The sequence below is a fragment of the Bubalus bubalis genome, chromosome 15 (assembly GCF_019923935.1).
Source record: "Bubalus bubalis isolate 160015118507 breed Murrah chromosome 15, NDDB_SH_1, whole genome shotgun sequence".
Taxonomy (NCBI): Eukaryota; Metazoa; Chordata; class Mammalia; order Artiodactyla; family Bovidae; genus Bubalus; species Bubalus bubalis.
The window spans coordinates 12,469,934-12,482,837 of NC_059171.1; the positions used below are offsets into that span (position 1 = coordinate 12,469,934).

At 35.6% G+C, this 12,904-nt stretch overlaps 1 protein-coding gene across 1 annotated transcript in view; it reads right to left on the reverse strand.

Annotated features, from left to right (window-relative positions):
* Window positions 1-12,904, reverse strand: part of VIRMA (vir like m6A methyltransferase associated) — a gene marked incomplete in the record, with an annotated part of 46,988 nt that overhangs the window by 16,517 nt on the left and 17,567 nt on the right. The window contains 6 exon segments of the mRNA XM_045162774.1: window positions 1-899; window positions 2,823-3,095; window positions 3,665-3,787; window positions 9,561-9,729; window positions 11,209-11,257; window positions 12,414-12,500. Coding sequence (XP_045018709.1) covers window positions 1-899; window positions 2,823-3,095; window positions 3,665-3,787; window positions 9,561-9,729; window positions 11,209-11,257; window positions 12,414-12,500 — 1,600 coding nt within the window.

The following is a 12,904-nucleotide window of genomic DNA, read 5'->3' on the forward strand; positions in this document are numbered from 1 at the left end:
TCCAGCATCAGTATCATGATCAGGTTCACTGTGGTTAGGAACAGAAGAAGTCTTCTCTGCTAAATGGTCACCAAGTCTTTTAATCTCTGACAAAATTTCATAGAAATGGCATTTCTGAAGAATAGCTGAACCAGCAGTGACAACCCTCACAGTCTGATCTAAAAGTATGAGCTCCAGAAGTTTTTGATAGCCACTTTTTTCACTCTGCCTACTTCTCAAAAAAGCTTCCATTCCTTCTGTCATACTAATGACACTGTCCAAAGCTTTAAATGCATTTAATTTAAGGGAAGATGAGACATGATCAGCAAACAAGAGCTCAAATAAGCCATTGATCACTCCTGCTTGTAGGAGTCCCATGACTCCTTGGGTCCCACATTCTGCTAGTGAGGACACTAATTTGGTCCCAGCTTTGAGCTGTCGGACATTTAAGGCAATGGGTTGGCGAAGGGCTACTTGTAAATTTAAAGCTTGCATGGTCCAGTCTATCAACTGACCAAGGGCGTCTTGTTTTGTGTTTTTCAACTGCAAATAACTTAGTCCTTTTATTATTAAACTTGGAATTTCTTCTAAAGCTGTTACCCATTTTGCACCTCTATCTTCTTGATACAAATCCAACAGTTCAGTCAACTTCACTGAGGCTTCTACTGCCCCTGAGTTTTCTTTATCTGGACCTTGGTCCTTCATCCTACTGATTTCAATTTCAAAGGTAGTCTTGTACGGACAGCTGAAGTGTAAGAGTGGTACCAGCTCCCTATCATATGGGTCATATGTCATAGGAGGGACTGAAGCTAAGTCTTCGGCAGTGTATTCGACATCGAAGTTTGGATACTTGAATGTTTCACGTTCCAAGTCAGCAATTCCATCTTCATCACTGGAAATCTGCTCATAACCATCATCCCCTGAAAATCAGTTTAAATAATACTTAGTTGTTACATCATTGTTTAGTGCAAAACAATCTGGTTAGTCAAAATAAATTATTTAATAATGTGGCAAAAAAATGAAAAGTAATGATTCCATCAACAATATTAACTTCTGCCTCAATATCTTATCAACACTTATTAACATTTTATAACTCCTAATAGAACAATTACAGAGAAACTTCATAAGCAAAGTCTTCTATTATATCTGTTCAGCTTTATAATAACTCTGCTATAAATCTTTTCCTCACAGAAATAAAATAAGAAATGTCTCAAAAAAAAAAAAGAACCAAAAATACCTCTCAGGAAGGAAGAAATTAAGCTTGCCTTGTGAAGAGTATTTTTAAGATGGAAAAAATGAATCGATGGGCCAAAATTATTAAATTAACTAAGAATTAATACCGTAATTACCAAGTTACACCAAATATTGTCAGGAAAAACACTCTAGACTCTCATATTCCTTCACTTCTACTCCTCCGTATTTACCTGTTACATAGTTCCCGGTTCTGTATCATGTTTTTATGGAAAATTTGTTTATAAAAGTACCCATCTTTGCCAAAACAGAGTTTTCATATCATGACACATGCAGCTTTTCCCTCTATTTAGTAATACAGGACTAGAAACAGAAAATTTGTTAGTTTTAAACACAACTGTTACCTGGCTATGGTAAAACAGAGATGAGTAACAATAGCCTAAGAAAGAAAAGGAAATGTTTCCACGGTACTCCTCCAGTAACAGGCCTCTATGGACATTCTTAAGCTCAAAACAACTTAGCCATAGCAATACACTCATATTTGAAAAGAAAGGGCCTAAAGAGACTTGATTCGAGACTAACCCCCAGATGTCTTCTGGTAAAAATCAAATTAACCAGCCTCATTCTCTTATCCTCTCTACAAAAAATGTCCTCTGATTAACAAAGCCTGCCTGAAATCTAACTGCTACTTGCTAAATGCAATAAATCTAAAAAGGATTTTGTGGTATCCTAGAAATGGGGTCAGTTAAAAGAGTTATCACTCAGTAACTCAATTACTTATATTTTGTAAAAGGGCCCCTGTAATACTGAAATGGTTCTCATTCTCATGTAGAATGACTCTCCTCTTTACTATCTTATAGAACAAAGCAGATGATCTGTCACTGTACCTAAATACTTTAACATTACACTCCATTTACTGGACAAATTAAGAGTCAATTAGCTTGAATAGCTCTTTTTGCTTTCAAAGGAAAAATAAGACCTAACTAAAAGACTGCATCAGGCTGCCTTATGTCCCTCTGTAATTGAGATTTTTTTTTCCTTGTAAATATGTCTAATAATAATGTAGATATTATTATTCGGCCAAAATATTGAGGTGACAGACATCTTTAGGGATTCTAGGCAGCTTAAAACACCACTCCTTGAATACAAAAAAGGGGACTGAAAACAATTAAAAAAAAAAACAAAAAAACACCACTCCTCTGAAGACAGATCACCAAAGCCCTAATCACCATGTATTTGCTGCATATTCTTGCTTCCCTGGGCAAAGCTGATGGTATAAAGGGGAAGCTGATACCACAGCAAGCCAAACAGAATCTCTCTCCCAGAAAACTGGAAACAGATCTGAGACACAGTCAGGCAGTTTAAATTGGTTGGTTAAAGAGAAGATATTAAAGATGTGGGGTGAATAGAGACATAACAGTTTAAAAAAAAAAAAAAAAAAACACCTAAATTCATTTTTCTAACTAAATAACAGATAAACAAAGCAAAGAAAAGATAGAAATCCTCAAGTCTAGTCAAGTCTCAAGGCCCAGATGACTCTTGGGTTTCTTGAAAGCCACTTATCTCAACTATAAATTCTTCTGCATTGCCAAAAGCTACATCAAGCTAGTTTCTAGCACTTAAAAACAAGAAGTCCTAGTTAATTCACCCACCTTCACCTTCTTCATCTTCTTCACCTTCTTCCTCTTCATCCTCCTCTTCCTCCTCAGGGATACTATCTACTGTATGGCGATCATCTTCATCCTCATCCTCTTCTTCCTCTACATCCACGTCATCTTCATCATCTTCTCCTTCTTCTTGCTGTTCCTCTTCTACCTCTCCTTCATCAGAATATTGACTTTCCTGGGGAACAGAATTCCGATCAGGAGAAATGGGTTCAAAGTAATCTTCTCTATGAGGAGCATCCTCTTCCTTGTCACCAGACACTGAAAAATTGATATTTAAGGCACAGATTATTTTAACTGTTTAAATAATAAGAGGCAGAAGGACTGGATATTGCAACTATTTAATGGTATTTTGGATGATTTAGCTCATAAACACACTTAAAAAAAAAGTGGTAGAATTACTTGCTCTTAAAAAATATTAAGAGTAAACACTGCACAATTTTCTAGAGTGGGAATTAACAAAGTATGCTATTTTATGTTCTTACACAATAATCCTCTTTTTTAGCTATTAAGTAACTACAGATTTTTATCTCTTCCAATGCATACAGGTTATTTTTACTGGTGCTTCTCTATACTATCATTATAGTACATTAACATTTTATTTTCAAAGCAATGTTGCTTCAGTTTCAAATGAATTAACTGATTTCCTTTTTAAACAAATTAACTTGCCAGCAACAATAACAATAAAAAAACCACAAGAAAACACTGCTCAGAATGGGGGTGGGGGACATTCATCAAGATTTGATTACCAGCATCTATTTTTTTTCCTGTAATAAAAAAGTACTATTACATTAACATTAATCAAGAGAGGGAAAAAATATTATTTCTACCTGGCAACGGCATGGGATCATCTTCATCATCATCAGGGGGCGGGGGTCCTGGTGGAGTTCTTGGTCCCCTTGGCTGTGGTCTTGGAGGGCTTCCATTAAATTGATCTTCTTTCTCCCCATCAGCTGATTTTATTAGAAAAAGAAAAAGAACTTTAAAATTATTAAAGTTAGTAATATAAATACATGACAAAATTGCCATTGATCGTTTGGGTTTTCATCCTCAGAATTTATTAACTTTTTTGTTCCTAACAGAACAAATGTCTGTTGTCTAACAGAAATTTTGCTAATCAATTTATATTGGGAAAGTTAAAATTTCTGACACCCATATACCAAAATATAATGTATGGAACTTTTAGGAATTATCCCAGAGAAATGGAGACTTATTTTCTCACAGGAAGATGTACACAAATGCTCATAAATAACTTTATTTGCTAAAGTCAAAAACTAGAAACTTACCTAAATGTCCTTCAATCACTAAACAGTTAAATAATACATCCATACTATTTATTACTACTCAGCAACAATAAAGAATGATCTACTGATACACAGAGAAAGTAGATAAATTTCAAAGAAATTACAGTGAATGAAAAAAGCCAATCTTAAAAAGATCCCAACTTCATGATTACATTTTGTAACATTTATGAAATAATACAATTACAGAGACAGAGAATAATGATTGCCAAAAATAGGTATAGGTGGGATGAGTGTGGCTAGGAAGGGGTAACATCAGGGAATACTGTGATAGTACAATCAAGGATCTTAACTGCAATGATGGGTATGCAAAACTATACATGACATAAAATTACACACAACTACACGTATATACACACACACACATGCACAAGTACATGTACAAACTGGTGAATGTGAACAAGCTCTGCAGACTGTAACAATGCCAATATTGTCTTGATATCGTACTAGAGTTGTCAAAGATGTTAACTAGGGGAATCTGGGAGGAGTGCACAGGACTTCCCTACACATTTCTTTGCAGCCTTCTATAAATCTGTAACTATTTCAAAACAAAAAGTTAAGAACATGCACACATATATAAATGCAATATATGAGCTCAGGTGTCCATTTTAAAGCAAGTAAGAGTGAAGTAAGTCAGAGAGAGAAAGACAAATGTCATATGATATTGCTTGTGTGTGGGACCTAAAAAAAATTATACAAATGAACTTATTTATAAAACAGAAAGTTACATATGTAGAAAACAAACTTATGGCTACTGGAGGAAATGGCTTATAGCTACTGGAGGGAATGGAGAGGGGATAAACTGGGAGACTGAGATTGACACATACACACTAGTAAATATAAAATAGGTAACAAGGACCTATCATAGCACAGGGAACTCTACTCAGTTCTCTGTATCACCCTATATGGGAGAAGAATATAAAAAAGAGTGGAGATACGTATAACTGATTCACTTTGCTGTACATCTCGAACTAACACAACACTGTAAATAGAAATTATACTCCAGTAAAATTTTCTTTAAAAGTCAGTAAATTTTTTTCCACTTCTCTTTATTTGATGTACAGCTGATTAACAATGCCATGTTAATTTTGCTGTACAGCAAAGTGACTCAGTTATACACATTCTTTTTTATATTCTTTCCCATTATGGTTTATCTCATACTGAATGTAATTCTTTGTGCTATACAGCAGAACCTTACTGTTTATCCATTCTATATGTAATAGTTTGTATCTAACCCTAAACTCTCACTCCATTCCTCCCCACCCCTGCTTCCCCACTTGGCCACCATAAAGCTGCTCTCTGAATCTGGGAGTATGTTTCTGCTTGGTAAACAGGTTCCTTTGTGTCATGGTTTCATTCCAGATATAAGTGATATCATGTGGTATTTATCTCTGACACGTCAGTTGACTACACTGTGGTAAGACTAAAGACAATAGAAGATATCAATGAAACTACAAGCTTAGGAAAGATAACATTAGTAAACATTTAGCTAGACTCACTGAAGAAAAAAAAGAGAGAACTCAAGCAAAATCAAAAATGAAAGAGGAGATATTACAACTGATACCACCGAAATACAAAGGATCATAAGAACCTACTATGAACAATTATACACCAACAAATTAGACAACCTAGAAGAAATGGATACAGCCCTAGAAACATACAACCTACCAAGACTGAATCATGATTAAACAAAATATCTGAAGAGACCAACTACTATAAGGAGACTGAATCACTAATCAAAAACCTCCCCAAAACAGAAGTCCAAACCATATGGCTTTACTGATGAATTCTACCAAATGTTTAAGGAAGAATTAATACCAATTCTTCTCAAAGCTTTCTAAAACTCATTTGCAAGGCCAGGATGACTCTAATACCAAAACTATACAAGGATGTCTCAAGAAAACAAAGTTGCGTCGGTGTGCTCAGTTGTGTCTGACTCTTTGCGACCTCATGGACTGTGGCCCACCACGCTTCTCTGTCCATGTGATTTTCCAGGCAAGAAATACTGGAGCAGGTTACCATTTCCTTCTCCAGGGATCTTCCCGACCCAAGGATCAAACCCGTGTCTCCTGCTTCCCAAGCAGATTCTTTATCACTGAGAAGCCCAAAAAAGAAAGTTACATTCTCCAGTTAAAAATAAGTAAGTTAAAAATAAGAGAGAAAGTTACAGGTCAATATCCCTGATGAACATACATGCAAATATCCTCAATAAACTATCAGCAAGCAGAATTCTATAATACACTAAAAGGATCATACACCATGATCCTGTGGGATTTATTCCAGGGATGCAAGGGAGGTTTAGCATCTGCACATTAGTCAATGTGTTATGTTAACAAAATGAAGGATAAAAGTCATATGATCATCTCAACAGATGCAGTAAAATAATTTGACAAAATTGAAATCAATTTAAGATAAACACTCCCAACAAAGCAAGTACCGAAGGATTGTACCACACCATGTGTGTGCTCTTGGTAGTTCAGTTGCATCCAACCCTGTGACCTGCTTTTTAGAAGTTCACTTTACTCCACTTTACATTTACAAAAACCTTATGTTAGCACCTGTTTTCACAAACCAAATAAACTTTGCAGTGAGCTGTTATAGAGGGAGCATAACCCCAAAAAAGTCAGAGTGGCACCACCAAGCTCCTTCCCTAGCAACTACACTTAGCATCTCAGCATTAAGCCACCACAGCTTTGAATTATGTCTGTGAGCATCTGTGCTTTATCCCAATTGACTTTGTACATCCAGTAGCAAGATGTATCCTAAGGTAATTGTTTCTTCACTTTATATCATTCTGACTTACAAAGGGTTTCACAGGAACACACTTTCAGAGAGCAGGAAAAATGTGTATAATATATAGAAAACCCTACAGATTCCATTGGACTTCCCAGGTGGCTCCATGGTAAAGAATTCACCTGCCAATGTAGGAGACACAGGTTCGATCCCTGGGTCGGGAAGACTCCCTAGAGAAGGAAATGGCAACCTACTCTAGTATTCTTGCCTGGAGAATCCCATGGACAGAGGAGTCTGGCAGGCTACAGTCCATGGAGTCACAAGAGTCGGATATGACTGAAGGAAGACTCCATCAAAAACCTATTAGAACAAACAAAAGGTACATGGAACGATGCTCAACATCATTAGTTAACATGGAAACACAAATCAAAACCACAATGAGATATCACTTCACGCCTGTCAGAATTTGTTGCTTTTTTAGTCTCTAAGTTGTCTCCGACCCTTTGCTACGCCATGTACTGTAGCCCAAAAGACTCTTCTGTCCATGGGATTTCCTAGGCACAGATATTGGAGTGAGTTGCCATTTTCTTTGCCAGGGGATCTTCCCAATCCAGGGATCAAACCCACATCTGCTTGGCAGGTGGATTCTTTTACCACTAAGCCACCAGGGAGTGGCTATTACCAAAAGACTAGAAATAACAACTGTTGGTGACAATGTGGAGAAAAGGAAATCTTCGTGTACTGTTGGTGAGAAGGTAAACTGGTGCCGCTAATAAAAGGAAAACAGTATGAAGGTTCCTCAGAAAATTAAAAGTAGAACCAACATAATGATCCAGCAATTCCATTTCTGAGTATTTACCCTAGAAAATAAAAACGTTAATTTGAAAAGTTATATGCACTCCCATGTCCACTGCAGCATTATGTACAGTAGCCAAGAAACAAGGTAAACGCCTATCAACAGATGACAGACTAAAGACAATGTGGAGGGTGTGTATGTGTTATTCCATACATATATTAATACAACGGAATGTTATTCAGCCACAAAAAAAAGAAAGAAATCTTCCCATCCGCAACAACATGGACCTCAAGGGCATTATGCTCTGTGAAATAAATCAGACAGAGAAAGCCAAATACTATATGATCTCTCTTAAATGTGCAATCTAAAAAAAGTAAGTTTAAAAAGAACACCAATAACAAGCTCATAGATACAAAGAGACTGGTTGGTGGTTTCCAGAGGGTGGGGGGTAGGGGTGAATGAAATGGATAAACTGTTTTTGTTTTATATAAATAAAATTTACAAAAAAGACCAAAGATACAAATACAAGTAAAATATACTTTTCTGCCCACAAAAAGCTCACAGTCTAGAAAAAGACAAATGAGCACAGAATGAAGGAAACAAAGAAAAGTGAAATATTAACTGTGCTTAGCAGATAAGATACAAGAAAAAAGATTAAACTACAGTGTGTTGACTATCAGAGACAAAGACCTCACACAACAGTATTATATAAGGATTAAGAGAAACAATGGTCATTTTATTTGTGCTCATAAAATGCTAACTGTAAAGCAAACTATTTTTCCCTATGACCTCAACTGTAATTTCAAAATTTATTCCCAAATTTCCTTAGTTCCACTAGTTCAATCTCCTTATTACAATGAGTAATACCAAATGAGGAAAACAAACCCTAGAAAACATAAGCCTAACTGCCTGCTTTCTATAAGGGAAGTCCCTGAAGTTTATCAGAAGGCTTATGCTTTGTTTTGTTTCAGGGGGGTGGGTGGGTTTGTGGGGGTGTTTTCTGGGAGCCACGCTTCATTGTATGTGGGATCTTACCTCAATCAGAAACTGAGCCCTTGCCACCTACACTGAAAGTGCAGAGTCTTAATCAGTGAACTGCCAGGGAAGTCCCTAGAGCTATTATTTTCCCAAAAGGGGAACATCTCCTTTAGCTAAGATTTAGACATATAAAGAAATCTGATAAAAGAAATGCCATTAACACATACCAAACTTACTGCCTATTCTTTTTTTTAATAAACACTAAATGTTCATTTCGTGTACTTCTGAAGGCCAAGGAGTCTGACACCGGACACCAGCATGCTTGGGTTCCATGAGAGCGCTCTTCCCGGCACGCAGACAGCTGCCTTCTCACTGTGTCCTAGCATGCCACAAAGAGGAAGCTCTGGCCCCTCTTCCTCTCTTTTTTTTACATACTATTTATTTGGCTTCACCAGGCCTTAATTGTGGCATGTGGGATCTTTAGTTGCAGCATGAGAACTCTTAGTTGCGGCTTGTGGGATCTAATTCCCTGACCAGGCATCCAACCCAGGTTCCCTGCACTGGGCACACAGAGTCTCAGCCACTGGACCACCAAGGAAGTCCCATTCTCTAATTCTCTGAGAGACAATTTTCATAGTAAATCACAAATAACCATGTATTCTATTATCATTTATATATTTTTAAAAAACCAACAAAAAACCTCAGATCAATTAAAAAAGCATTTTCGGAAAGTACAGGAAGAAAATAAAATGCAACCACTTCAACAGAAAAAGAAACTCTTCTAAGAAACAATGGAAGACTGACAGATAACTTGTCAAGCCTTAAACAAGGTTCAAAAGATACAAGAGTTCTTTGAGTTACCTTTCCCACTGTGATGAAAGTAAGTTTCACTGATAAAACCAAATTTAAAATTCTCACCATGCTTTGGATTCCTTTTCACACTTGGCTGTGGCTGGGGAGGCGGTGGAGGAGGAGGTGGAGGTGGAGGGGAATCTCTGTCGTGACTTATGACTCTGTCCACTGATCCATATATTGCCAGCGTCAGACAGTTGTACCAGCCTCTCAGCACCAAACCATCAGTATTCACCTGATTTGGTGGGATGGGGATTGGGGAAGAGATATCTTTCAAATTAATGTTTTAATATGTCAGAAGTAAACTGGTATCAAATTACTCTGTGGGTTCAACTAATATCTAAAAGCATGCTGAAAAGGCAAAGATCAATATTGGTGGAAATTCACCCAGAGGCACAACTTTTACATGGCCCTCTAGAGTTATTATATCTAAAACCATCTCAAGACTATATCTCCTCAGTCTTATACTTTAGGTCAATTCTATTAAAAAGCATAACCAGATTCCTAACCAAGAGAAGAGAAATAAAAAGGAAATTAGAAGGGAGTTACTGCCGATTAATAAATTAAACCCAAATAGTTACAGGGGTCATGAAGATACACAAAAGTACAAATTGTGTCCAGTCTCAAGAATTATAAAGCCCATAAAATTATATGGCATTCTTTTTATTAATAAATGCCCAACTCATACATGCAAATCAGGTATATTCTATGTACCCACCCCGTACTTAAAAAGTAAGGGTAACCAGAGGCATTAAACAAATTATTTCTGCAAAGACACTTTATCCTAAAAAGATCAAAAACTTTATCAAGGCCATTAACGCTCAATATTTCCTTATAAAATAATTTTACATTTTTCAGAGCTTATCTACCAACAACAGAAATATTAACAACAAATAAGAAACTGAGATTGTCAGCAGGAAAACCCCAAAACCAAAGTCCCTGACTTCTGAGTTCTTCTCCCACTCTATAATGTTGGGTAAAGATGAAATAATAAGTGGTAATAGGATCTCTTCTAGAGAAAGAAATTATTACTTTCCTTGCTCATCTTAGCAAACTCCAGCAAAGTGACCAGAAGTAAGGCTCAAAGATTATACCCATGGACTGACAGACTCTGAACAGAAAAATCACTAGAAAGAAGATAAAGAGATAGAGAACACGATTTTTAGTCTAAACAACATGCAGAATATTAAGTACTCCTTCACCAAAAACAAAGAGCAGGCTGAACAGTCCCATACTAGGTCATCATTATAGCTAGAATTTGGCTCCTTCATGAGTCAGATCTTTTAGATGCTTTTAGAATGGCATTTGGTATTAAGAAAAAAGACACACTTCTGATATGCAAGGAAGAAGTATGAAATATGAATTTTTAAAAAGACACCTTAATTAAGATATAATGTGTTTAATAATTTACCATCATCTTCAAAATTCGCCCACCTAAATGAAAAGAAGGAAAAGCAGATGCTGGCTTTTTCCTGACCCAGGTATGAAATTAGAATGAAGAGCTACATAGGTAGATAATAGCATTACAATGTCTTTGCTCCATTTGAAAACAGCTTCTGGAATACAAAGGAATCAGACAAGAAATGATGAAATTCTGAAGAACTGGAACTAAATAAGCTAACATTCTGCATCACTGGGTTTATCCAGATCAAAACCTCTGACTGGAGGTAAGAACAATAGTAGTAACAAGCTGAAAACTGACTTCCACGATTACCTTTGAGTTGGGTCTAAAGATGATGGAAGTATTCTCATCATATTCCAGGCTGTTAAAAGAGAAGGAACAAATACACAGGTTCAAACACTGAACATCACAGTTCATGAAGATTCAAATATTTCAATCAAACACTAGATTTTTATTTTAATAAACTACAAAGTTTGGGTTTAATTTACTCCCCACAAAATGATATCAAGTATAAAACAAATCCCCCAGATTCTAGTTCAATTGCTTTCAGGTGAGTGTAGATGTCAAGGTTTGTTTAAAAGCACCCCATGCAATTCTACCACATAGCCAGATCAGAGATCCACAGCCCTATAGTCTTCAAAAAAAATGCATACTGGGATTAAAACTTTTTTAAAAAGCACCTATTTTATCAGGTAGGTACCAACTTTAAAAAAAATTCTATATATTAAAAATTAGCTGCATCAGATTACCTAGGCTCCCTTCATTTAAAAAAAAAAAGGTTAAATTATCAATGTAATTTAATAATAAATGAATGGAGAATCAATAAAAGAATAAGCAAAGTCTAAAAAATTTACCTTCTGACAGGGATAGGAAAATCTCCATTTTTAAGCTGCCTTTAAAATTTTTTATTTTAGAAATGAGTAAAACCATTTAATGGTTAATTAATTTGCAGATACCAAAACAACCAGTGTTAATAATACCGAGTCAGTATGCATTAAATTATTCAAAGTAGGGGTAGCTATTAACAAAATTCTCATTTTACAAAAATGTGGCTATGGAATTTTAAGTTATGGAGCAGTGTGACGTAAAAACCACAGATAAAATCTCAATGCATTTATAGAGGGTTTAAGAATCAAAAAGTAATATTTTCCAAATTAGAAGGTTATTACCAAATCATATGATATGTAGAAGAAATGCATACACTAATAAAAATCAAACAAAAGATGGCTAATGTTTCAGGCATTTAAAGTTTTATTTTATAAATAAACACAACTTGTTCTTAGGAGCATGACATTTCCTTAATATTGTCAACTGTTAAAATTAAACCAAATTCTTGGGTCTACTATCATATATAGCCTTTTCTTCTATCAAAAGAATAAAAAGGTTTCGCTTACTAATTTAGGAGTGTCTGGAGAGATTACCTAGTAAGTACATACCTTCCCAACCTATCGAAAGAATAAAAAGGTTTTGCTTACTAACTTATGAACGTCTGGTGAGATTACCCAGTAAGTACATACCTTCCCAGCCTATCGAAAACCGGGGCACTTGGCTTGCTGACATTGTTAAAGAACAAGTCTAACTGAAATGTATGCGGTGAGGTCTCCCTGTGAATGAAACAAAGGTGAAACATCAGCCTTTACAATATCCAGTTCCTAAATTAAAACAAAAAACAAAGTAAGTCAAATGTAAGAGCAAGTCTAGAATTAAGATAAAATATTCCCAATATTTAAATAAAACACAGAGTTAACTGCAATATTTCCTGTAATTTTATTCACAATCCAATTCTCAAGTAGTCAACTATTCACTTTGAATATTACTGAAAAGTTTTTAGCCATCAAGTATCTTTTGCCTGCTGCTTGGACCATTTTAAAACACACAGACATTTACATTATTTTATGCATTTTAATGGAAAATGCTAATTAATCAAGATATATAGTTTTTTTTATTCTTTATATCATTATTTTATTAGCAAAAAAGAATCAGGAGTTAACTTTAAGTTGTAAATAAT